Genomic DNA, 23,826 nt, shown 5'->3' with positions numbered 1-23,826 from the left:
GCGTTCGACACGGGCACGCAAGTACGGACCACGTGCGGAAGGGAGATACGAGTAAGGGTGCCTACACAAGGACTGGATTGGATTGTTATGGCCAAAGGCGAAACTACTTCACGCCAGGCCGCGCGCCCTCCAACTTCTCCAAACAGCTGACAAGTTTACGAAATATGGCCACGAATGTTTATGAAACTGAATACCAAGTACCTTACTTCGCCGATATAAAATAGGGCGCTGTCACAACAGAGAACCATATGCGCAAGATTGGTGCTCTTCGTGTTCTTCGCATCGGAATTTCTTTCGCGCACTCATTCGCAATGCCAATGCGAGCTTTTCCGGGGTAGTGCTCCGCCCGTCAGCCTTCAGGCCCTAGTCCACCCTATGGTGAGATGGGCTATAGGTACGCTACAGCCTACACGCTAGGCTAAACTGGGCTACCCTCTACTCGCAACTAACTAACGCAAACAAACAACTAAGACAAGACGCACTCCTCAGCATTCAGGAAAAGCACGACCTCAAATATACGAAGACTGGGTAACCCCCCTCAAAGAAAACTCAAACAGGATCAAGATCCTGGACTCTTTACTCACTTCACACACCTCATCTAACCCCCTTTCCTCCTCACACCCTTCCATCTCTCCCTAATCATCCCGTCACACCAGATGACTTCAGTCAAGGGGTGTGGAAGAACCCAATCCTTTTAATAAACGTTTTCTGATCTGATCTACTCGCAGAAAAAAAAATAGAGAGGCACGGCTGGATTTTCCATTCACGCTTCCGCGCCAATCTTTGACCGAACGCCGTGCAAATACGTCATGCCTCACCGACGACGAGCGAACCTATATCATATGGTCGCATCAACTAACGTTTATGTTACTTTTTTTTTTTTTTTTTTTTTTTTACGCACTTGCGGTTTTTTGTTATGCATTGGCGGTGCGCGCACGACTCGAAACTCGAGAGATGCCTAAGCGTTATCGAAGGTAAAAAGCGCGCGCACGCACGCACGCACGCACGCACGCACGCACGCACGCACGCACGCACGCACGCACGCACGCACGCACGCACGCACACACACACGCACGCACACACACACACACACACATCAATCGTTTCGGTTGCCGCCTCTACCGAACCAACTAGCGTTTGTCACGGAACAACTGGATGTCACGAGAGTCCGAAAATTTCCTTTCCACTTTGGACGAACGCCGACGGTCGTAGAAAGTACACGAGGTGCGGCTCTTTGGAGCGGCCCAACCCATATTTGGTGGAAACTAATGTCCCACCGTATAACCGTGCGCTGCAAATTCGACCTTGGAGCGGAAAGAGAACGAACATGAACCTAAAAAACCCGCAGTTCTATTCATCATAGTCATACGTAATACAAAAAGACACGGTGTTTGCTGCAGTGACTGATTTCACCTGCGGACGCACCTCACGCACGTTGGAGGCATATATGCTGCATACATATTTGTCGATCATGCCTGCGGGGCCGTTTTTGTAAGAGCAACGTGACAAGACGTTCGTAAAAGGAAGAAACATACCTCAGGCAGTGACTGCCCCCTTTTGTATGGAGTATTGGCGGTGGGACCGCGCCTCAAGTTCTAACAGACAAGCACAACAATGGGAAAAGCGGCGCTTAGACGCGATCCCCCATGGCCTTCCTTTGCGACGTCACGAGCAGAGCGCTACGGCCTTAATTTCTAGGAGGTGTTGGATGAACGCCATGCGTAAACTTCCTCGATAATGGCTTCCCACAAGTAGCGGCATTCTTTGAAGCGCCGACTGCGTGACGGTGCAGCTTTTAAAAAAGCGAAGCGCAGAGCAGAAGACTGAACTGAATGACGCCATTTTGTTCCAGCGGAATGTGCTTTGTCATTTGTATTCGTTGTCGTTACTCGTAAAAATAAGTATTGAGGGACTTGAGCTATACGGAGTAGCGACAAGTCCTCCTTTCCCGCCCTCCTCCCGTCGCTCCTGTTGACTGCTAGCGCGCGGTCCGCCATGTTCTTCCCAACTCGTTCACCGTGGCCGTGTTCGAAATCTTCCGAGTTACTCCGGCGGGTCGTATCACGTGACAATTCAGGCAGAACAACGTAGGACGCGGGTAGGTTTTTGAATGCCAAGGAACCAAGCCGTTACTCGAGAGTGAGGCCGAGTCTAATCCGCCATGTTCTTCCTAACCGGAAACGGAACGCGGGCCAATGGGAGAGCGCGTTGGCACATCAATCGGTTTCGCTACTTTAGCAAAGCGTTAATCGGGGCACTTCATGTAATCCAACCTGCCGGTTTACAAAAGGACAAATGCCTCCGCCAGGATACCATCCCTGCCATCACTAAGCCAGACGGTGAAGGAAAGAAACAAAATTAACAAAAACGTTTTGTTTTTCTAATTTTGAGTGTTTACGGCAGTAATAAAAAAAAAGAAGACAGCGAAAGGTGATGTGTAGCGTCGCTAAAAGAACGCGAAACTAAAAGAAGAAAAAGAAGCCGAATTCGGCCGTGACTACATTCTTAACCACGCCCACACGGCCACATTTAAACGGTCTCGTCATACCTGCACCTACTCCTCGCGTGCGAGCGCGCACACACAGGCACACCGACACGCAGCTTTCCGTCTCAATAATCAAGCCCGAGATACCATCTCGAACCAGCGTCATCAACGGAGAAAAGAGCTCAGAGCCGAACGAACGTGAGCAGGCAAGCAGCATCCGCGGCGGCGCCTTCCAGGTTATTAATCGACCGGAGACACACGGCAAAGGCCAAGGCTCGGGTAAACAAATATCTCGGCTTGACCTTGAAGCGCGCACTAGAAGCGACCCAACGCACTTGGGGTACACGGGGGCCCCTTCTCGAGCGGCACTTGGGCACCGAGGACTTTGAAAAGTTAGCTCAAGGCTGCGTAGTGTCAACCACCTTAGAATGTAAGCTGCCTATGGCGGTGCTTTTAGTGTAGTCCTTCATTAATTTCTCCGGTGCAAGAAAATCCATAAAAACAACACGCTAATTAAAACAAATTCTTGATTTATTTATTTTTTCTTAATGAAATATTGGGTCTGGGATACAAAACAATAATAAAAAAAGTTATTCACCGTCAATCTTTGGAGGCAAGCGATCATCAATGTACTTTCAGGGCCGAAGGTTACAAAAATCGTGTCCCATTAAAATACAGGGTCGTTCGTGTTCAGAACAACGTTGCATCCATTCCCCTCAAACGTATAGTGACCAGCGGACAAATGGTGGAGCTCATTTCGCCGAACAACCTTGGGTAATTACGATGAACCGAACACGAGGATTTGTTTTGAACCGAGCACCGACTGCTAGGCGTACCAGTCGGAGTTAGGGGAAACAATCCAGCAGGCAGCGAATGGAGCGATCTACTGGTCGACCGACGCCAATAGACCAGTCGATTCACTGGTCTACGAAAGCAGGTGGAACCCAGACCTTTGCAAAAACGTCATCCGGCAAGATACTGTGCACGATGAACCAGGACACCGCCCCCAGAGACGCTGTTCACCAAGCTGTTTTCTCTCGTCGTGCGAATTTTACCAACTATACTGAACACGTCCACGACGAGTCCACGTAGTATTACTACCTTAACTACGTCAGTGTGTTGAACCAGTTCCTGCGAGAGGGTTCATCAGTGTCGTACTTGCTCTTCAATTTTTTTGTTTTTTCTGGTTGCAAGGGAAGATTAGCTAGAGCATCTGTGTCTGCTCTGATTTATGGGCGTCGCCATGTTTGTTTATGCTGACGCCCCGACACAGTAGGGCTGGGCTACACCCTCGCACACATCGTAGTGCAAGAAGTTCAGAAATGCGTAGTCACTAAGCTCCAAGAACAACACCGATGCCAAGAGTGCTGCAAAGATTTAAAAAAAAAACTTGTTCTATGCGCAGTCCCTCTCTTTACAAGAGCCTGCGCTGGAGATGATTATCTGTCGTTGTCGCTGGGTATGGTGCCTGGAACGCGTCTCCGACTGGTGTGTTCACCGCGGCCAAAAAAGTGGTCCCTCGATTTCCGCCTGATGACGTCGTACAAGTGTCATGCTGTCGCCGGTCGCGACCCTGGCGGCGTCTCAACAGTTGTGATATTAATGGCAGACGCCTGTTCTGCCGCAGGTCGCTCTCTACTGTGACAGTTCACGGAAGCTAGAGCAGCCGGAAGTTGGGACGCCGTGACGACAGCGACACACGTGTTCGCTCATGCTTTTCGCCAGCATTTCTACGGCCAACCGCCAGGATCGCGACAGGCAACAGCATGACACTCCGGCTTCGGTGACGTCATTTGTTGCCACATTGGGACCACTTTTGATGTATGGGCGGGATAGGACGCTAAACACACCAGTCGAAGACGCGATCCAGGCACCTTACGCTGGGGGTCCAGGATTCCGGACACTGGTCTACATGAGCTCGGCTGGAAGGAAAGGACTCACATGTTCCCCTGGGGCTGTACGTCTCGTAGCTGGAGCAGGAGACGGGCGACAGTCCACTGCTGTTGTTGTTGCTGTGGCTGGCGCTGTTCAGCGACAGTCCGGCGCCGTTGAGCAGCGGCGGCGGCGGCGACAGCGAGCCCACCGACATCTGCGACGACGGCGACGAGATCCAGGCGCCGGCGTCATCCTGCCGCAGTCGCTTGGACGGCGAGAAGGCCGACGTGGCCGAAGGGCCCGACAGGTCGCTACCCACGCACGGACTCGGGAGCCGGGGCTCCACCTGGACACGAACCCCGGGGGCCTCGCGGTTAGACCACACGGACGGCGACAACTTTCGACAAACCTCCAAGTTCGGCAAAACTTACACGAAGACTTCTTGAACGCTGTATCGGGACCTCTACCCTACAGATTACATATATATATATATATATATACAAATGAAAAAAATAAATAATTATAGCAAGTCCCTTTTTAAAGATTTTATAATGTTTACAAGCTCGATATTTTCATTACAGAGTTGGCCAAGGTTAGAGAATTTATAAATCGGAGCATAGCTTCCTCTATACTCAAGAAGTCTGGCAGTTCGACGACGGAGCCATAGAGTGCCCGGTCGCAGATTCGGAGCGCGAGGATCTGGTATAGCACAGAGCATGAAAGAGCCATTTCTCGGAGAACCTAGACGCCAGCGCACAGCTTTAGCAGCGACGACGACCCGAAACACACCTGTTCGCTCGTGAGAAGTGTGTTTCAGCGTCTCGCCGCAGCGGGGCGCCAGTCACGCAGCTCTCCTCTCTTCCGTTGTCTGGTGCTCCACTTTTTTTAACATTTCGGCGACCGCTTCTCGTGGCTATCTGCCAGGCTTTGTCAGTATATAGGACACTATGACCAGAGAGATTCCAACTGCTCGATATGGGGTCACGTGGTTTATGCGTCGCGTTTACAACGCGAGCTACGAGGAAAGCGTTGATCGTCTGCAAGCGTCTCAACCCTCTTCCCGCTCCCTTTCCTCCTATACTCAAAAGCGAAATGAGAAATCACGTGGTCGTGACGTAGTATTTCACCTCAACCAATGACTCCGAGCTTCCACCGTGCTTTCTAGACACACCATGGAACTTGTCATTCGCAGGTAATGACAAGTGCCTTCCCAACACTCATTGGCCACGAACGCGAATTCAAATATTCGTCGACGGATTGATTGCAGACGAGCGCGTACGTCCGAGTGACGCAGGGCTCGTGCCCAATGCGCGAACTGGGTTCGGGCCCACGTGCTTGGGCACCGCAGATGAATTACAGGAAAGGAGGTAACAAATAGTGCGTTATATTTTCACAGTTTCGTACCAAAAAGCAGGCTTTTCTTTGCTTTTGCTTTCTACTTTAGTGTGCTAGTTTTATTTTAGGCCATTAAACGATATGCGATTAGTAAAATCCCAATCTAAAATCATTTATTCCTGCCCAAAAATAATTTCATGGTCACCTTTAAATTGTAAACACTAAGACCATTTCTCCTAGATGAAGGCGCATTTGATGTCGCAAGTAGTATCGCAAAACCTTCGCTCTAGTGAAAGGCAGTTCCAGGGTCACCTCATAGATGGCGCCAGCGTCTTCTCTCGTCGTCAAAGATCACAACTCTATCGTGAACAAAGGCCAAGTGTGTGAACGGGCCTCAAAGCTTCGTTCGTAGAGAACCGTCGAATTTCCGAAAGCCGCAGAAAAGCTAGAACAGCCACTGCTAGGACTAGCAGACGACGCCGCCGTTGGGCGTCTGAATGCGGAGCGAGGAGCGGGCTACGGATGGACGCAGCGGGTAAGCTCTGACGAGGAGGGACACTCACCTTGACGACGCTGGGCAGGTTGGGCGATAGCGCGGGCGGCGAGGCCCTGCCAGCGAGGGCCCCGCCGGGCCCAGCCCCGGCCGCCTGCAGCAGCACGGGCTTCATGCCCAGGGCCCAGGCGTGCACGGCGCCGTCGCCCCGCCTGGGCGGGGGCTGGGCCGGCAAGCGCAGCCGGGGCGCGAGCGGCTGCAGCTGCGGCTCAGAGAGCATCCAAGGGGCCCTGGACCCCCGAGGCCCCCCGTCTCCAGAGCATCCGCCGGACCTCGACGCAAACCCTGGGCACAAGAGGGAAGGAAACACGCCGTTTACAAAGAACCCTTCTCAGGCACAGAAACCGCATTCGCGTGAGGGAAAACGTTTGCCATCTCCAAACAGATCTACTCAGAGGCACCTGCCAGACCACTCTTACGCTATCCAGAGACAAGCGTCGGGACTTGTCACGGTAGAAACTCGAGGAGAGGCTCAAATGGGTAGATCAAAGAACTCCCAGTGGTGTAGAAAATAAGTCGGATAGCTTCTTTAAGGGTTCGGGGAAGTGGACTCGCGTCGCACCTAACACGCAAGGAAAGAGCTACACACCAACAAGCTGCTTGCAAACAAGTGCGCGTTTGCTCCCACAACACGTGCGCATGCGCAGAAACTAGATTCGTGTGAGATGAAGCGCCTGCAAATGCGCAGGGCCGACGGCAGTGCAGTGACGTCAGTGAAGTTGGAAGTGTCCAAGGAAAGGCCGCGCACCATGTTTGCCACGAATTAAGGGAACCTTCTGTATGCTCGTTCTACACGCCAGACTCAAACCCATGACTATACCCTTTCAGCACCCTTATTTCGATCTACTACACCTTTTTCAATCGTAAAATAGGGTGCTGTTACATTGAACACCCTTCGGTTTCGAAGGCTGTAATAAGGGTGTGAAAAAGGCTGTTGTGGGACGAGCGCCGACCCCTTTTGAATAGCGTTTGTCGCACTGACACCCGCTTTAGCGCAGTTATACACCGCACCCGCCTCCCCTCCCTCCCACCCACCCACACACAGACATCGAAATATTTTCTTTTTTTTCGTTGGAAGGGGCCTTCAGCAGCAGAAGCCACCCTCTATCATCCCCTTTCCCTCCCCCGCCCTAGCTACGTCACTGTACAGGGACGGCCTCGCTTCTTTGCATAAGCTTCATGGGCTCTTGAAATCATGACCGATTGGAGCGCTGCGATCGCTCGATGGTGACGTTGTGACCAGTTTCGGGTGGCGAGGTTTTTCTCCACTTCGCTTTCCTTCCGATCGTTCTGATGTGTGCTTTAGCGCGTATAGCACTGGTCGCCAAGTGCATTCTGTTTTCGCCATCGCGCAAAACGTTCGTAGGACAAAATCTGGAGACTAATGCGAATACTCAAGAATTAAAAAGAGCGCAAACAAGACGAAGGACAAGAGAAGTAGACAGACAGAGCGCTGACTCTCAAGTGAACTTTATTGACAAGCAACATATAAAATTCGTCGTGACTAAATAGGACGCAAGCCTTATCACGTTGTCATGCACTGCGACTGTCATACACGTGCCCCCAGGAACGCCAGTTCTTTATCAAACAGAGTGATTGAGGGCGCACTCACGCCTCGGCAATCTCCCTCGTTGTTTGCTATTTATTCACGGCGATGTTTTGTGCGTTGCTTTTCAATAAGGTTCAGTTGAGAGTCAGCGCTCTGTCTGTCTCCTCTCGTCCTTCGTCTTGTTCGCGCTGTTTTTAATTCTTTAATACGCGAAACCCAACTCAGTCTCCACCCTACTAGAATACGAATACGCCAAGCGAAACGATCGGAAGTTGAGTGTAAGTTACGACGATATCCTACGATAGCTTCACGGCCGCCACCACCGATCGCATACTTCGCCATGGAGACTAACTTCTCGGTGGAAAGGTCTAGCAAGGTAGTAGTCACTCGCTGCCTACGACCAGTGGCCTAATTAAATAAATATAATCGCGCGACCTTTCTTTTTTTTCAGTTGGACTTGATTTGTACGAATAACTTGAACCTTGCCCTCGATCTTCCGGTTAGAAGGCGAGTCTCTTCGTCGTCCCCTTGCCATTTCCGGAGTGTTGTGCGGCGGTGGCAGACGCTCTTGGTCGCAGTAACGCACTCGTCAATGTCGAGGGAAGGCCCGGCCTCTTTGTATCAGCTTCGGGTGCTCTTGGGCTCATGATAATAACCAGGTTCGGGGGAAGTCGATCTGGGTCACCGCTGCTCAATGGGCGCAACCGGACGTAGCTCGCCTGGCTGCCAAAGTCGATCGGGGGTTATTTTCTCACGTAAAAGCGGCGTCCATTCCACGTAAGCGTGATTTTAGCGCGTGAAACAGGAGGGGAAAAATGACGTCGGTAACCCAGCAGCGGCGCAGAAAAGCATCGTGAACACAAGAAACGTCGCACGAGCATTTCTCACTGCGTTATCACGACCGATGTCCAAGCACGTATCAACGCCGGCCAGCTACTTCCTAAACGCCGGATGATCGATTTTTTTTATTTTTCGTGTATATTACTTTCAACTGATCCGTCGATGTATGGTTTTTTCGTGAAATACACCATAAAAAAAAAAAAAAGAACAGTATAGTACGAATGGAGGAACAGGAATAAATTCAGAGCACTTTGTTCTGGGTTCCCAAAAAGAAGAGAACCAGAGACAAAAAAGTAACCGACGCTTCCTGCTTCAGCGTTCTTACCGATTAATCCCGCGATTCGATTGGCTACAGAGCGTTCATAACATGCACACGACTGCTTTTCTTAAGCGGTCAGTGATCACAGTGGAACCATAGAAGCAAATATTGAGCACAAGGATAAACCACAAAAAGAAAAAGGAGATAACGCGTACGAAGATCTTCAGAGCTCACGCACCTCGCGGCAGTCGTACTCGCAGCAAACAAAGAGAAAAAAAAAAATTATTTCAGCAGTTTAAAATTGTGTCGCTTGTATGTTTAGACAGCATCGATGCAGTACGCCTCAACGGGTGACCCGTCTCCTAGCTGCAGACGAGAAATTTAGCCAGTGCAGTACTACCGCTATTCTGGGGTCTGTAACGTGCACCATGCAGTGCCGTGATTACACGAACACGTGCCGGTACGGAACTCGTCCAGATCGAGACGGGATCGAACCCAGGAGGTTCTGCAGAGCAAGCGTTGGCCCACTCGGCCACCGATCCCCCCTCCCCCCCCCCCGACCCCCAGCAGTTGTCGGTCAACGAAAGGAATGCGGGAAAGCAAACACTCCTACACTCTAATAGAGGTCTATGGGGTGACTTTCCTGCAGATCTGGATGGATGGATTTAACGGCTGTACCCTCTATAACGGACGGTGGTAGTTTGGGCCACGTAACCTAGACAAGAAAAATAATAATAATCGCCGATATGCGCAGGGACGATGAACATGACGTTCATTTCACTTCTTCATTGCATCGCATTCTGGGCTTCGTGATTCGCTGGGATCTTCATAATGTTGGCGTGATTAGCGGCCCCCGTGTTCTACAGAAATATTAACTCACACCTTCCTTTTTTTCTTTTTGTGTACGAACGTTTGTCAAATGAAAGCGCGGGTGGAAAAAAAAGGGGGGGGGGGGGGGAAACTAGAACTCACCATCTGTCGCCTTTCGGCCGAAACCCGTGGCAGCATGAAGCCACCGCCAAGCCTTGTGAGGCGAGGCCCCAATCCCAAGCTCCTCCAGCATCACGATCGGGGTGCAAGCGGTCAATCGAAAACTCCGGAGTCGAAACCCCAACCGCGTCTTCTCTTCGAACCACGAGTTGTTTCGGGTAACCTTCGCACGCACCTATCACTCCGACGGTCGCTGACAGGATGGACGACTACGACACGACCGATCAACCGTGTCCGAAAAACTATCGTTTGCATAACCAACCCACGGCGTTATCGACAAAAGGCAATGGTGCTGGTTAGTGACTCGGTTTACGTCAGGGAGCGGCTGCGGGGAAGGCTTAGTTCCGGTGACCCAGTAGAGAACAAACACACACCCATCGACTATGGTGACACAACGAGACCACTCCGCTTATTGTGACCTGAGATGCAAAACGGAGAGGACTGCGCCTTCCTTCTTTCGCCTTTCGGACGGCACACACGGAACTAAAGGATCCCGAGATAATCTCGACGATTCTGACTTCCCCTACATTTTCGCTAGGGTCCATCTGCACTCAAAAGAGTGACCCTGAAAATCCTCAATGGTCGTCACGTAACCGATAACCACGAAAAAAAAAAAAAAGAACCCTTCCCGCAAGGCACAGACAATCCAGAAAAAAGCGAAACATAAGCCGAGCTAACACCCCCCCCCCCCCCCCCCCCCAAAAAAAAACCCGAAAAAAGAAAAAAAAAAAAAAAGGAGCCGTAAAAAAAATACAAATTCCTCAGCTTCTCAGGGGACAAGAGAGTGCAAGTGCCGCGACCGCTCCCATCCTCTGGACTTCCCAAAGCCTTCCAACACTGTTCTCTTGGCACGCCCGATCCACGCCATCGATCCATTTCCCAGAGTTCAGGGCCGCTCGTTTCCGTCCTTGGACTTCTATTCGACGCCCAAATCCTTTTAATTCCTCTTTCCGTCGTTCCCTAGTTTCAGCGTGGTTTCTGGATTGCTGCTCATGCCAGCAACCATGCGACCTTCGCAACCTTGTTAGGCTAGCAGCGATGTGATTGGTTCAAATAGTTCTAAAACACCTTTCGGACAAGAAAAAAAAAATCTTTTGGAAGACAAGCATTATTAACTTTGCCGCAAGATACTATGCTAAGGCTCGTGTCCTGTCTGTCTAAATAATATACAGTACTTCGCCACTTAGAATAGAATAGAATAGTTTTATTTCCAATCCATACATTTTCAAACAGTACAATGATGAGCCGGTGTAAGCCTCAAGGGGTTGTGTACCTGCGCTTCTCCGCACCGCAAAGCATAATTAAATTGCAAAGGTAGATCTTACATGTAGATTTACGATGGCGCAGATCAGCGTGTAAAAAATAAGTGTACCTTCACAAAATTCAGTCGACCTTATTATTAAACCCCCTTTGGTGAAAAGGGAGGGGGGGGGGGGGGGGGGCTATTTTACATTTTAGAAATAGCTGACTCCACCTAGCAGAAAACTGGGTTCGAAGATTCAGGGGATGAAAAAATGCGCGGATTAAAAAGGAGAGGGAAAAGAAGCGTCTTAGAGGTTAGGACGTACTTGGAGCCGAAAACGCCACAATAGCAACGAGAGACCTTGGGTGAGCCCAATATAGGTCACTGCGGCTCGAAAGAGTCAGCAGGGTTTTGCGTCCTTTATCGAAGGAGTGCCCGCGCTCTTTTGAGCACGTGCTCACGTATTTTTGTACCAGAACCTCTTGAACCGGTGATTTTCTAAAGTGGTCAATTTAGAGATGTAAACTTAACATAAACAATTAGTCCAGCCACACCTAACGAATATGATTCATCAACTCGTTCTTCCCTTAAAACTCAAATAAAAATAAAATAAAAAAAAGACAGGACCGCGGTTAGATTTTATATCAGTAGTTGTATGCAGTGGAGGCGAAGGGAGGAAAGGGCGAGCACTAGGAAGGCGGGACGCGAGAGGAGGGAGAGCAATCGGGGGCAAGGGGAGAGAGAGAGAGAGAGCAATAGAAACGTCACAGAGGAAAGGAGGTTTTTCTCTTCCTCCCCAGCCTTCCTAGTGCTTGTCTTTTCTCGCCTGGCGTTGCCTTGGCCTGTACTGCGAGTACTGCACGCAACTCGTGACTCGGAATAAAGTGAAGCAGCCCAACTTGCCAGAAGCCGCAGTTCATAATATCAACTAATGGCAATTTTATTTTGCGAATTCTACGGACACGTATTCCTTGTTCACGAGCATTTACCGAGGTTTATCTATTTACTTTATATATATATACTCGACTGTGACGCGCGGTTGCGCATAATTCCACACGGGACCAGTGTTTCAGTGTCTACTTCTCGGGCGTAGTTTCTCTGGTGCACAAGTGCAAGATGCAAATGGCGCTCAAAGGAGCTAATTAAACCGTCTGAAAAGACCATGAACAACAGAGTTTTAGCAGATCGTAGGCTGCGGAGAGCGGGCCCAGCTCAACGTGAAGCTCTGGCCTACGATCTACTCAAAGTCCCTAATAGACGTTTAGAAGACCGTACTCCAAGTCTAGAGCTACGCTTTGCTAGCGGGGGCTCGTGTCGTCACTTCGAAGCGTGGATTGCGCATGCGCCCGGCTGGGCTCGCTCTCCGCAGCGTACGATCTACTCAAACTCCCTAATTGGAAATGCCTCAAAACTCCCGAGTAGCGAGTAATGTTCGATACGAAGATCCCACGTTGTTCTAGGCGACTGTTGAGAAAGTTTTTGAAATTCACGCAAGGTTACCCTAAGAGTCCGGCAGTGTAGCAACACCTAAAGCAGAATTAGCTTTTGGCGCAGTACGGCCCAAATGGTGCAGCGATCGAATCACTGCAGGGTGTGAGGAGAGTGCAGGGTATCCACCTAAATTTCGTTGATCACCACTCGAGAGCGAAGCTCTCGCGTCGTAGAGCCGTTTGCCAGAGGTAGACAGAATAACAGTCCACCGAAGGACAAAGGAATGTCTCGGGGCACGTGTTCTGAAAGGAGGCGGTTCGGAACTTGAATCTCCGGGTTGCCCCGATACTCCGGAAACGCGTCGTGTACCGTCCCCCGGAGAAAGCAAAGCTCCAGTTCCCCGACCGCTGCTTGTTTGAATTGGGAATTGTCTGACCGCTCAACCGCCTCCCTCTCATCGCCCGATCCCGCTCTCTCTCTCTGCACGTGGCCATGGCTGTAGCGTGATCAGGTGGCAAAAGATAGACCAACCAGTGGCCCAACGAGCACCTAGGTTCCAGGGCACTGTCATCTTAGGGAGGGACCCGACGCGGTCTCATCGGCAAATGAGCAGCGCCCGATGACAGGCCCTGAAACGGGACGCCGAACGTAGCGGGAAAGGAGCTCAAGGCTGGTTACACGTGCCATTTTCTAGAGTCGTCGCCGATTACACTAAATGAATCCGCCTACCAGTATACTAAAGAGGTGCGCTAAACAACCCACCCGACAGATACAAGGTTATACCGGGAACGCGGCGCCTAGAAAAATAGTGCGCATGGCTGAAAACGTCAACTCCTGGTTTGTTTCGTTTTTTTTTTTTTTTTTTTTTTTTCTTGTTTTGCAGCAGATTGGACAGTGCAGGGACAAGAAAACCATTTTCGATCCCACTCACTGGTATTGAGGCGTCTCTCCCCGGCGTCTCTGCTAAACCTTAACTGAGTGGACTGTTGATTTCGATACGTGCAATTTCAGGCATTGCTGGCGGCTAACTTCTGCCATTTTCACGTTCTTCCCTTCCTTTCCCGGGAATGTCGAGCAGAAAAGCTCGAAGGGCAAGCACATACACCCGCCCTATTTCTCAGAGTGCAAGATAAGACGATAAGGGTACGACGCACATGAAAAGTAAAGCGAGGACTTTCAGAAGAGGCCGTGAAACTTTGAATCAAAAACCGTAAAACAGGCGGAGAATCGCGCTGAGCAGGTTTTAATTGTTTGAGAGAGCGGCAGAAAATTTCTAGCAGGTAGGGGGCGCCAAAACCGTACTAACTGCATCCTCATGAGTAATATGGCAAAAACCCATAAGTATTTTTTTTTTAGGGGGGCGGGGGGGGGGGGGGGGTTGTCATGACACCACCAGTCATGGCGAGTGGAGAGTCTGAAGCCTTTCCTTAAAGACTATAAAGCTCGACGATAATAATAAAAAAATGCCTAAATTAATATATTCCAGCACCTTTACAGTGCACAATGGGCAGCGAGATGTTTCGGTGGCAACGTCTAGTGGTACATATCCGTGACGTCATGATCGAGATCATTATCACACGCGAACGACAATATCGACGGTGTGAGTGGGTTGAAAGCACGCAGGAAACCTGGAGTCGTCGCATCCTCCAGTCAACATCGTCAAAGTTGACAGTTTGGCATTACACGAACAGTCAAGGGTTGCGGGCACGTCCTCCTCCCCCTCATTCGTTTTCATGCATTTTTTATTAGTCAGAAATCCTTTTACACAGGACGTGCAATGGGCGCTTGGCCAGTCGTGGAAGGAGGAGACTACGGCAGCGACACTTTTTGATAGGGCACGTCGCCAATGCCCGAATAACAAACGCGGTCTACACCAAAAACCGAGAACGACGCATAAAAAGGGAAACGATTCGCGACCGTACATTTGTGCCGCAACTATTTTCGACGCAGGTGGAGAGAGAGCGAGGGAATGGCAGCCATTATTAGACCCTGCCCGGATTACCGAGATTTCAGGATGGGGTAACAACGGCAGGCGGGAGGAGGAAGGGGCGGCAGCTGCGTGCCGTAATCCAGCAGCGCGCATGCATGCACGAGTCGACAGACGCGAGGGAGAGGGCCCCGCCGGCAACGGGGTCACCCAGATCGCCCTTGGCGTTTCGCAGCCTCCGCTACCTCCGCGTTGCCTCTGCTCAGGGGGAGGGGGGCACCCCTTTTCACCGGCTAGAAAGGAGGCCGCTCTCCTCGCTCCTTTTCATTCCGAGCCCCAAGCCTCTGCACGAGCGCCGCCGCGGCACACTCGCATTTTTCCGAGTAGTAGCGGTGCGCTCGAAAACACGGTAGCGAGTTCACTTTCCTGCAAAGCACGGAGGCAGCCAATCGCGACGAATCAATCAATGTTTTTCTTTTCTTCTTTTTTTTTTTTATACTCCAAGAGACTGATGGAGAGGAGGAGACGTGAAAACGCCGAGCTCCGATTGGAACGATTAGGGGGTACACGTAAAGCTAGCAGGTGCCCTTGCCTCCACTGCACTCGTGGAACGCGTTCGAATGCCAAAGCCTAGCGCCTGACGCCGGCGTTCTAAAGGGTTCGACGAGTGCGGTGGAGACGAAGGCAGCTAGCTTTAGGTCTACCCCCTAATCGTTCCAACCACAGAGCCTCGGCGTTCTGACTCTTCCTCCTTTCCCTCAGTTTCTGGACGCATTAGAATCGATGCATCGAACGTGTTACTGAGGCCCATCCGGGGCCATAGGCGATCTGGCTATTTTGGACCCATTTATAAAGACAGAGAAATCCCGGAGACTTGACGATGCTCAGAAAACAGTTTAATCTAAAAACAAAACTGTCCCCGAGCAAACTGATTTTTTTTTTTTTATCTAACTGTATTTCGAGTTTCGCCATTTGCTGGGATCCTTCTATTGCTCGCAGAGATTGGCTAACCCCGTGTCCTGTAAAAAAGTAAACTTCGCGACTTTTTTTTTTTTTTTTTTTTTTTTTTTTTTAGGTGTAGTTGTTAACGAGTTGAGGGGAACGCAGAGGCGCGGCGACTTCCCAGCACCTTATTATTGCTCCCGAGCCAATGGCACGAGCCGATAAGCACACTGAAGAAGGAATCACTAAGCTTGCGTAAGTCACGTGTTTCTCGAGTTAGCGCTAACTATATACAGCCAAGGAAGACAGGCTCAGAACACTCGGAGTTGAACTGGTGCCCCGAACACTCACATATTGGTCCGAACACTCGTGTAGCGTGAGCGATCGCGAAAAAGTGTACCCTGTGCGCGACACCAGAGGTCTCCACACGGCTGGGGGACCGGATCGGGGATTTGTCGCCTTCTCGAAGGCTGGGAAATAAACGAGCGAATATGAACGACGACAAAACGAAATAAGGAAGTCGACACCCCTTTAAATATATAAAAAAAATATATATATCTAAGGCGAATGAAGACATATACTTAGATTCGACATTACAATTAGCTAATTATGAGATTAAAGAATACCTTCGACTCAGAAAGCACGCCATGTATAAATTGAGACGCGTAGGAAATTTGCCATTTTCAAAAAGGACTGGAAGACTCCTGAAAACGGTAGAACTCGTGAAAAACATATGGAACAGCTTTCATAATATTATACGTAAAAGTAGAAAAAATTAACATTTTAACGCAGTTCCACTGACATAACACAGAGGACTAGACTGATGATGGTGGTGATGACAATAGGCAATAAATAAGACGCAAAACTACCGGCGAGATGTACGCTTCGTTTGGTAGCGCGTTGCGGCGCCTTTCTTTCGCTCAATTTTTCGCCGGTAGCGGTGAGCCTGCAGGAAACGGGCCGCGGTCCGGGGCTCGCTCAAAGATCGAGCGGATGGCCGCGGGCTTCACCTGGCCGGAGGGCCGGGATCGGCGCCAATACAGATCGAGGCAGCGGATCGTGCGTTGAAATTCGAGACTATTACAAGGTGAATTATTCCGTAAGTACGTACTAATGAAATTGGTCTATGACTATGTACTACTTAAATTCGTGTTTAAGTCTTTACTAGTTGAACTGGTGTAGCTACAATGAGCCAAATGAATTGGTTTACGACTATCCACCAAATGAATTCGTATGCGACTATGCGCCGATTGAACGGGTATACGTTTAGCAACAATTGAATTGGCGTATGGCCTTTTGAAATGGTATATAACCTCGAATCAACTAAACTAGTGTACAACTATATCTACCAAGTGAGTTGGTGCAGGACTACGCGCCTACCGACTCGGTGCACAAGTACGCACCGAGTGAATTGGTTTTCACCGACAACCTACATCGATCGAAGTGGTGTATAACAATGAACCAAACGAATTCGCGTACAGCTAGGCACCAACTAAATTGGGGCCCTAATCCACACGGCGGGGCTTTGATCAATCGCCGCCTGCTGCGATTGATCAAAGCCACGCCGCCGACCAATCGCAGTAGGCGGCGACGTCCCGGTCTCTTCGTCCCACCGCGTAGACTAGGGCCCTCGGTGTACGACAGTAAACGAAAAAAATTAGCGTAAAACACTTCACCCAGAGTCCAATCGGTGCCACCCACATCACAGCGCCACCACTACCCGCTCAAGTTGTCGCCATGAATCGACACGTCAAGGTAACGCCACTTGCAATGGACGACGCGAAAGAAAAAAAAAAGGAAATCTACCCCCCCCCCCCCCCTTCCCCCCAATAAAAAAAAAAACGCACGAATAAATAGAAAGCCGGCCGAGCTAAAAGCGTAGACAAAAGAGAGCCCGCATTGGGCTTTTCGAGGTCATGGCGGCCCGGCTTCCTCTCCATTGTGCCTCTTTCCCGCTTGTATCTCCTCCTTTGTTTCGAGCGAGTGCAGCCGACCGAACATCCTCCCATAGGGCCTATGTTTATACGCTCGCTATTATACAACCGAGCCTCGGCGGAAAAGAGAGGAGGCCCGGGCAGTCAGTCCTCCAGGAGCACGGCCACGGTCAGACCAGTCAAATCCTCGGCGCGCCGACAGAAGGCAGAAGCGCGCCGCAGTTTGTTTACGCGCTTCGAAGAAAGCCATCGCTACTGCCCGTCCCGCGCGGGGGCACTATTTAGAATACCCCGTTTTCGGCGTAAGCGCGCAACAAACGCCGAAAAGGCTGGGCCCCAACTTAGCGTCCCGATATTCTCCTGCACAGGCTTCTTTTAAAACTCCGCTCCCGATTCCGACCGCAGTCGACGGCGTTCGACGGAGCCGATGGAGCGTGCGCCAAAACGTCGCGGCGCCCCTCGTCCCTACGGCCTTGCCCCTAACTGATTGGTTGAGCCGGTGACAGCAGACGTACAAAGTGGACGACCGCCACGACGATGCACATTCGACGCTGCCTAAAGGCGCATTCACACTGAGCAAAAAACGCGCGTTGCGGTCGACGTCGACGCCGGCGTCGTAAAATACGAAGCAGTCACACAGGACCACCCCACGGCGGCGTCGTCTCGGGGAATCTCACGTTTGTCGAGAGAATACGGAATTTTTTTATTCGTCTGCTTCGCACGATTGTTGTTGCCTTGCCTTCGCGATTGCATATGCGGTGGGAGACAACCGTCTTCACTGAATGGACAACGGTGATGATTATATATACGTTTACACTCCATATGCAGCATTGGCGAAAGGCACGGACTCGAACGGGCAGCTTCAGGTGCTCTTTTGCCGCGTTTTTGTGCAAACAAAGCACGGTGCTACGCCGGCGCGTCCCAGAGCCTTCGCGTCCGTACCTTTAACACTGCACGCAGCCTGTGCGAGAGTGTTTTCGATGGAGGACTGTTGTATTTCGTAGTGATGGGTGTACACAAAACTACACAACACATTGGGAGTGATCGCTCCCGCACAGTCGGAGGTCGGAACACACCGCGAATTTCGGTGGCAGCTTTCGCGGCAGCTTCGCGCAAACCGATGAAGAGTTGCTTCACGGCGTCCTACACGCACATAAAACACTGCTCACTGTCAGATGTTCCAATCGGCTTGCTTCTTTCCACGCTGAAATGCTTCCGGCCACGGTTGGCGGCGAGTGCACAAATCCCCCGAGCTCTCTGCCTTTTCGCCTTCATTGTAAGTCGAAAAAAAAAAAAAAAAACAGCAAAAACATGTTTTAACCGGAAAAGGGCGTACGTCACGTCCGGACGCTCGCTGATTGGCTCAAGCGCGCGCGTCGAGGGAGAAATTGGGTTCCGAAGCGTCGTCTCCCTGCGTCGTCCTCCTCGGCGCGCGACTTTTTTCAATACAAAAATAAGCAAAAAATTCCCCCCACGACGCGCGTCTTTCCGCTGTGTGAATGCGCCTTAACTGGCGCAACCGTGTAAAGATGATGATGATTGCGTTTGACCGGCAGCGCCATCTTCTAGTGAACGTGCGAAACATTCTACGTGCGTGCAAATCTGCGGCTTGTGCTCGTAGGGTGGCTAGAGAGCTCGGATGGCGTACGGCTGACGTAAACGAGACGGCCGATTTACCGGTCGGAATTTCGAGACCTGCGAAGCTATAGAGTTTAAAAAAAGGTGTCTCTCCGTCCTCTTGAACTCGAACGATTGTTCACGTTGTGCGCCGCCCAACCAAATCATTTCGTCCACTGTTCAAACATGCGTAGTTGACGGCATTGGCGATCGCTTATAGCCGATTCACACGACGGACTGATCCGCGGACGGATTGATCACGTGATGACATATCCGCGGTTCATCCGTCTCCCAAGCGCATCCACACGAGGGAGACGACGAGCAGACGCCAGCGAGGATGCACCGATCCAGCTCGCCACCCCACAGTGCCGCGAAACTCCAACATCGCACCGTGGCACCGTTGTCCAAGAGAGAAATCGACGTTTGCTACCGCGATTGAGAATCGTACGCTGCTGTTACGCACAGATCGAGACAAAACACCGGGGCAGGCTTCGCACCAAGCGCAGCTTTACTAACCCAAAGCATGACAGTGACACAGGCATGGTCCTGCTCGAGAAAGCCTCGGTGTAGGCGCGACGAAGTTCTGGGCTCGCGGAGGGGCGTTTGGAGATGCCTTCACGCACTCCGCGCTCGTGCACAACACTCAAGCACACCAAATTCACAACTTACAAGAGAGGTCTTGCTCGGTGAAATCCTGATCGGACGTGCAAGAATTACCGCGGCGTGCTAGACAAATTTTGACGGGAGCTTCTTGACACGGACCCGGAAGAGTACCGAAACCTGCGTCGCGTCAGCCAGACAAGTTTCTGGAGTTTCTTTCACTCCTGGAACCAAGAATCGCGCGTCAAAATGAACCAACAACGCACAAAACACAACGATGCGCCATTTTGTTTTGAACGCCCAGAAGCAAAAAACCAAGAAAACAATGTACCGTTGCCAGACTAAACGCTTTCCAAGTCAATCTGCCGCCAAACGTCCGCGAGTGAAAAAGGCGCTCGACTTTATCAGTCCGCGCCTCCGCGGAGGAGGCGCGGATCGCAGGAATCGGTGACGTACCGGTCACGTGGTACGCGGTCCGCGGACGAAAATCGCGATTCGGTCCGTCGTGTGAATCGGCTATTACCGTTGTGAGCAGTTCTCGAAACGATTTGGTTCAAACTCAAATAAACCAAAAAGTAAGGGGATGGCGCTTCCCAAATTTCGATAAAACCGTGAAATGAGAACGGGTCGCTTTCGGCGCGGAACTACCCAGTCGCTGCCAGAATGAGAACGGCGGAGAGGTCCCTTCGGTCGTCCCGCCTCCGGGCGCGAGCTTCGTGCTTTCGGTAATGCTTAGGTGTCTCGCGAGTCGCTAAGCCTCAAGCGCGCAAGCGCAGCCAAAAAGAAAGGCAACGAGCGCGTGCGAGGCCGGGCATTCAAAATAGGCGCCCTGCCGTTCTCGCTCTGTCAGTGACTATAGTTTTCTTCGCCATAGCCTCATACATACTGCCAAAGCCTGGCAGATCGCCACGAGGAGCGGCTCCCGAAATGGAAAGGGTGGTGGAGCGGCAGATAACGGATGAGAGGAGAGCCACGTGACTGGCGCCCCGCTGCGGCGAAGACTCCGAAACACACTTCTCCCGTGCGAACAAATGTGTTTCGGGTCCTAGCCGCTGCAAAAGCTGTGCGTTGACGTCCAGGTTCCCCGAGAAATGGCTCTCTGATGCTCTGTGCTACCAGATCCTCGCGCTCCCAATCTGCGACCGGCCACTCCATGGATCCGTCGTCGAACTGCCAGGTTTTGTGAGTATAGAAGAGGAGGCTATGAGCTTCACTTTGCGTGCGAAAGGTACAAGTACGACCATGCTGGCCCCGAACGATGCTCGAACTGCGGGAGCGCGCGTACTTGGCGGGAATGCTGAAAGTGCGGGGGCTTCCTTTCGTAGCTTCAGTTACACTTCGACCTAAAATGATACGGAGTACAGCAACAACACGCGGGGACGTACGGTCACAATCACATTCAATTCAATCAAGAAAAAAAGTTCGTTAAAAAAAAAAATAACGTATTAGAATTTGAGACACAAGGACGACGAATAACTCGACACCTTCGCCAAAGAAATGTCAGAGTATAAAAGAAGAGAAAAAGATATATATTACCAATAGTAGGCTCGACACATGTTTCAGTTAGGTTTGTGACGGTGCACTATCAATATATATGAGCGCTTCGACGAAATGTGCGATATCTTTTCTCCCGAATGTTTTATACCGCGTAACAAATACTAAACGCAGCCCTTTCTCGCGCTCTTATTGTTTTAATGTTTCTCGCTCTCGTTATTGACGAGATCACACCGTCGCGCCACTAGCAGCTCAGTTGCTTACTACACCGAGCTCCGTTGAAAACAAGCTGGACAAAGCACCCCCTAAAATTTGACGAAGTGTCTATACTTCGTTTCAGCTTCAGTCCGAGCGCGGCCGATGTTATGAGCCGAAGGACCAATCAAACAGCGAGAGAGGCACAACGTCATGGCGTGCTCTCTGCAGTTGATAGGACCGAACGGTATTCGACGTCTCTCTGTGCGTGCTCCTCCGCCGGCTAGTCTTATCAAGCGCAGAGAGCACGCCATAACGCTGTGCTTCTTGCGGTGTTTGATTGGCCCTTCGCTCATAACATCGGCCGCGCTCGGACCGAAGCTGAAACGAAGTATAGCGTTACGTCCGACGTAACCCAAGTTACGTCCAAATCTCCGCCTCCCCTAGGTTTACGGGGGAGAGAGAGGAGGGCGGGGGGGGGGGGAGGGTTAGGTATACGCGTTTCAGTGCTCCGTCCGGACGTAACGCTAGCCACAGCGAAAATTTAATCTCTTAAAGGGGCACTGACACATCAAAATCATATTTTTTTTTTATTATCCGAAACGATTGAAAACAATGCCGGGACATTACCCTCAAAATTTGAAATTTGGGAATTCAGTATTCGTGAAGTAAAAAAACAATTTCCAAATGCCAAATTCGAAGTTCCCGCGCGATCGGCGCCGGTGCCTTGACGTCAAAAATCGCGGAGACCTGAGAGTCGACTTCCTTTCACCACTCCCTGCTGTTGCCATGGCGACCCAAAGCGAGGAGGAAAGGAGCGGGCGGCGGCGTTCCGGCGGACCGGTTTTGAGCGGTGTCGCCTGTTTTCCGTTGGAGGATACAAATCCAGGAGACGGCACCACAACGAACTCCCGATTCTTGGTATTTCAAAAAGAAGGGCCGTACTGCGTTCGCAATTGCGTTAAAAAACATGTTTTAGGATTGCCGTAATTAAATGTTATAGAGATGTCGCCTACAAAGCTTCTAAATTTTATGATTCTTGACGTCACCGATCAAAAGAAGCGAGGAGGCGAGAGGCGGGAAAATCAAACGCGAAAAATAAAAAGGCGCGCGCGCGCGCGGGAAAATTTTTTTTCGCGATGCGGTTTTTTTTGCGTGTCTATGACTGCAACTTGCATCGTTTTAGACAATAAAAATAAATACGACCTTGGGGTGTCAGTGCCCCTTTAAGAAATAAAAAAAAATCTCTTTCCTCTTTTTTTTATTTTTTTTTTGTGTTTAATGGTAAGCCAATACCATACCGAAAACCGCCCCAAAGACAAACGTAGGCCACCCCTCCCCGACAAGCAGCGCCGAGGCCCACCAAATCAGAACGCCACCTCTCTCCACTCAGTTCGCCCTGTCGTCGTCTAACCACTTAGAAAGCAGTTACAAAACGCCGTAAAGTTGGAATTGACTCCTCACCCGCCACTTTACCAATTTAGAAAGCACCCCACCGACACTTCAAACATCCATAGAACGAGGAAAAAAGAAAAAGAGAGAACAAATCTGTTTTTGAACAGCTAGTCACCATCATTTTCCCTCCCAAAACTACCGGGTAGTTAGGTCTTCCCACCTCGAAGCCGTGACTCCACACACTATCCGTTAAGAACATACTAACCTAACAGCGGACGCGTGCAACCGAAAAAAACAGCAAAAAAAAAAAGAAAATAGAAAAAAAAAAGGTCAAAACAAAACCGAGGAGACGAGATTCGACGGCTCGTTCGTTCTTGTCGATGATTGCTCCTACTAGCTCAAGTTCAGAACTCGTAAAAAAAAAAAAATATATATATATATATATATATATACATACATATCTAAAAGAGGGAGGCAGAGGGCGTGGCCATAGGGGGGGGGGGGTTCAGTACAAACAAATAAATGGTAACGGAGAAGAACATTTAATGGTGTCGGCAGGGGAGACAATCGCCCGGACAATGAGGAAAATATCTAAAGCCGCCGAAAACTAGGATGGTGAACGAGAGGGGAAAAGGGGGACGTGGGGGCCAAGCGTCGCGGAGGGGGCGTGTCGCGGCGGTGCACCAGTCTCGTCATGAGCGCATCAGGAATCCATTAGCCGAGGTGGTGTAAGAATAGCCCCGATGGAGGCGTTGGGTTCCGCCACGGCGAGAATGAGCGGCAGCTGAAGGGAGCGTCACGTGACCCAGGTTGTGACAGGTCTGTCGTCTCCATTATCCTGGCCACACCCTCTGGCTACGTACGTAAGCTTGTCTAGAGCTTTTCAATCTGAACGGGGGGAATAATACATATCGACTTCAACTGTGAAGAGCATTCCCGAAAATTGAGATCACTCGGAAAAGAAGAGAGCGGAGCTGTTGGTTGGGGCGCAACGTTGCCGACAATTTTCATAAAAATGTAAACTTGTGTGTGCGTGTGTGTGCGCGTGTGTGTGAGTGTAAGAGGTCAGCGTTTTTCCACTATCATTCTTATGGAATTCGAGGTCCATGCACACTGTGGTGCCAAGCTGCAAAACCACAGCAGTAAGCAGTGGAGCGTTCTT

The 23,826-nt window shown here is 50.7% G+C and overlaps 1 protein-coding gene across 1 annotated transcript in view; it reads right to left on the bottom strand.

Annotated features, from left to right (window-relative positions):
- The window catches only part of LOC8051300 (ecdysone receptor), a 210,975-nt gene that overhangs the window by 81,174 nt on the left and 105,975 nt on the right, over nt 1-23,826 (bottom strand). Inside the window, exons 3-4 of the mRNA XM_040205666.3 lie at nt 6,259-6,533; nt 4,427-4,706 (exon numbers count right to left, since the gene is read on the bottom strand). Of these exons, the coding sequence (XP_040061600.2) occupies nt 4,427-4,706; nt 6,259-6,468 (490 nt within the window). The 5' untranslated portion in view covers nt 6,469-6,533. The remainder of the gene's footprint in view (nt 1-4,426; nt 4,707-6,258; nt 6,534-23,826) is intronic.

The sequence above is a fragment of the Ixodes scapularis genome, unplaced genomic scaffold (assembly GCF_016920785.2).
Source record: "Ixodes scapularis isolate PalLabHiFi unplaced genomic scaffold, ASM1692078v2 PGA_scaffold44__24_contigs__length_19508400, whole genome shotgun sequence".
Taxonomy (NCBI): Eukaryota; Metazoa; Arthropoda; class Arachnida; order Ixodida; family Ixodidae; genus Ixodes; species Ixodes scapularis.
This window is presented reverse-complemented; position numbering and strand designations above follow the sequence as displayed.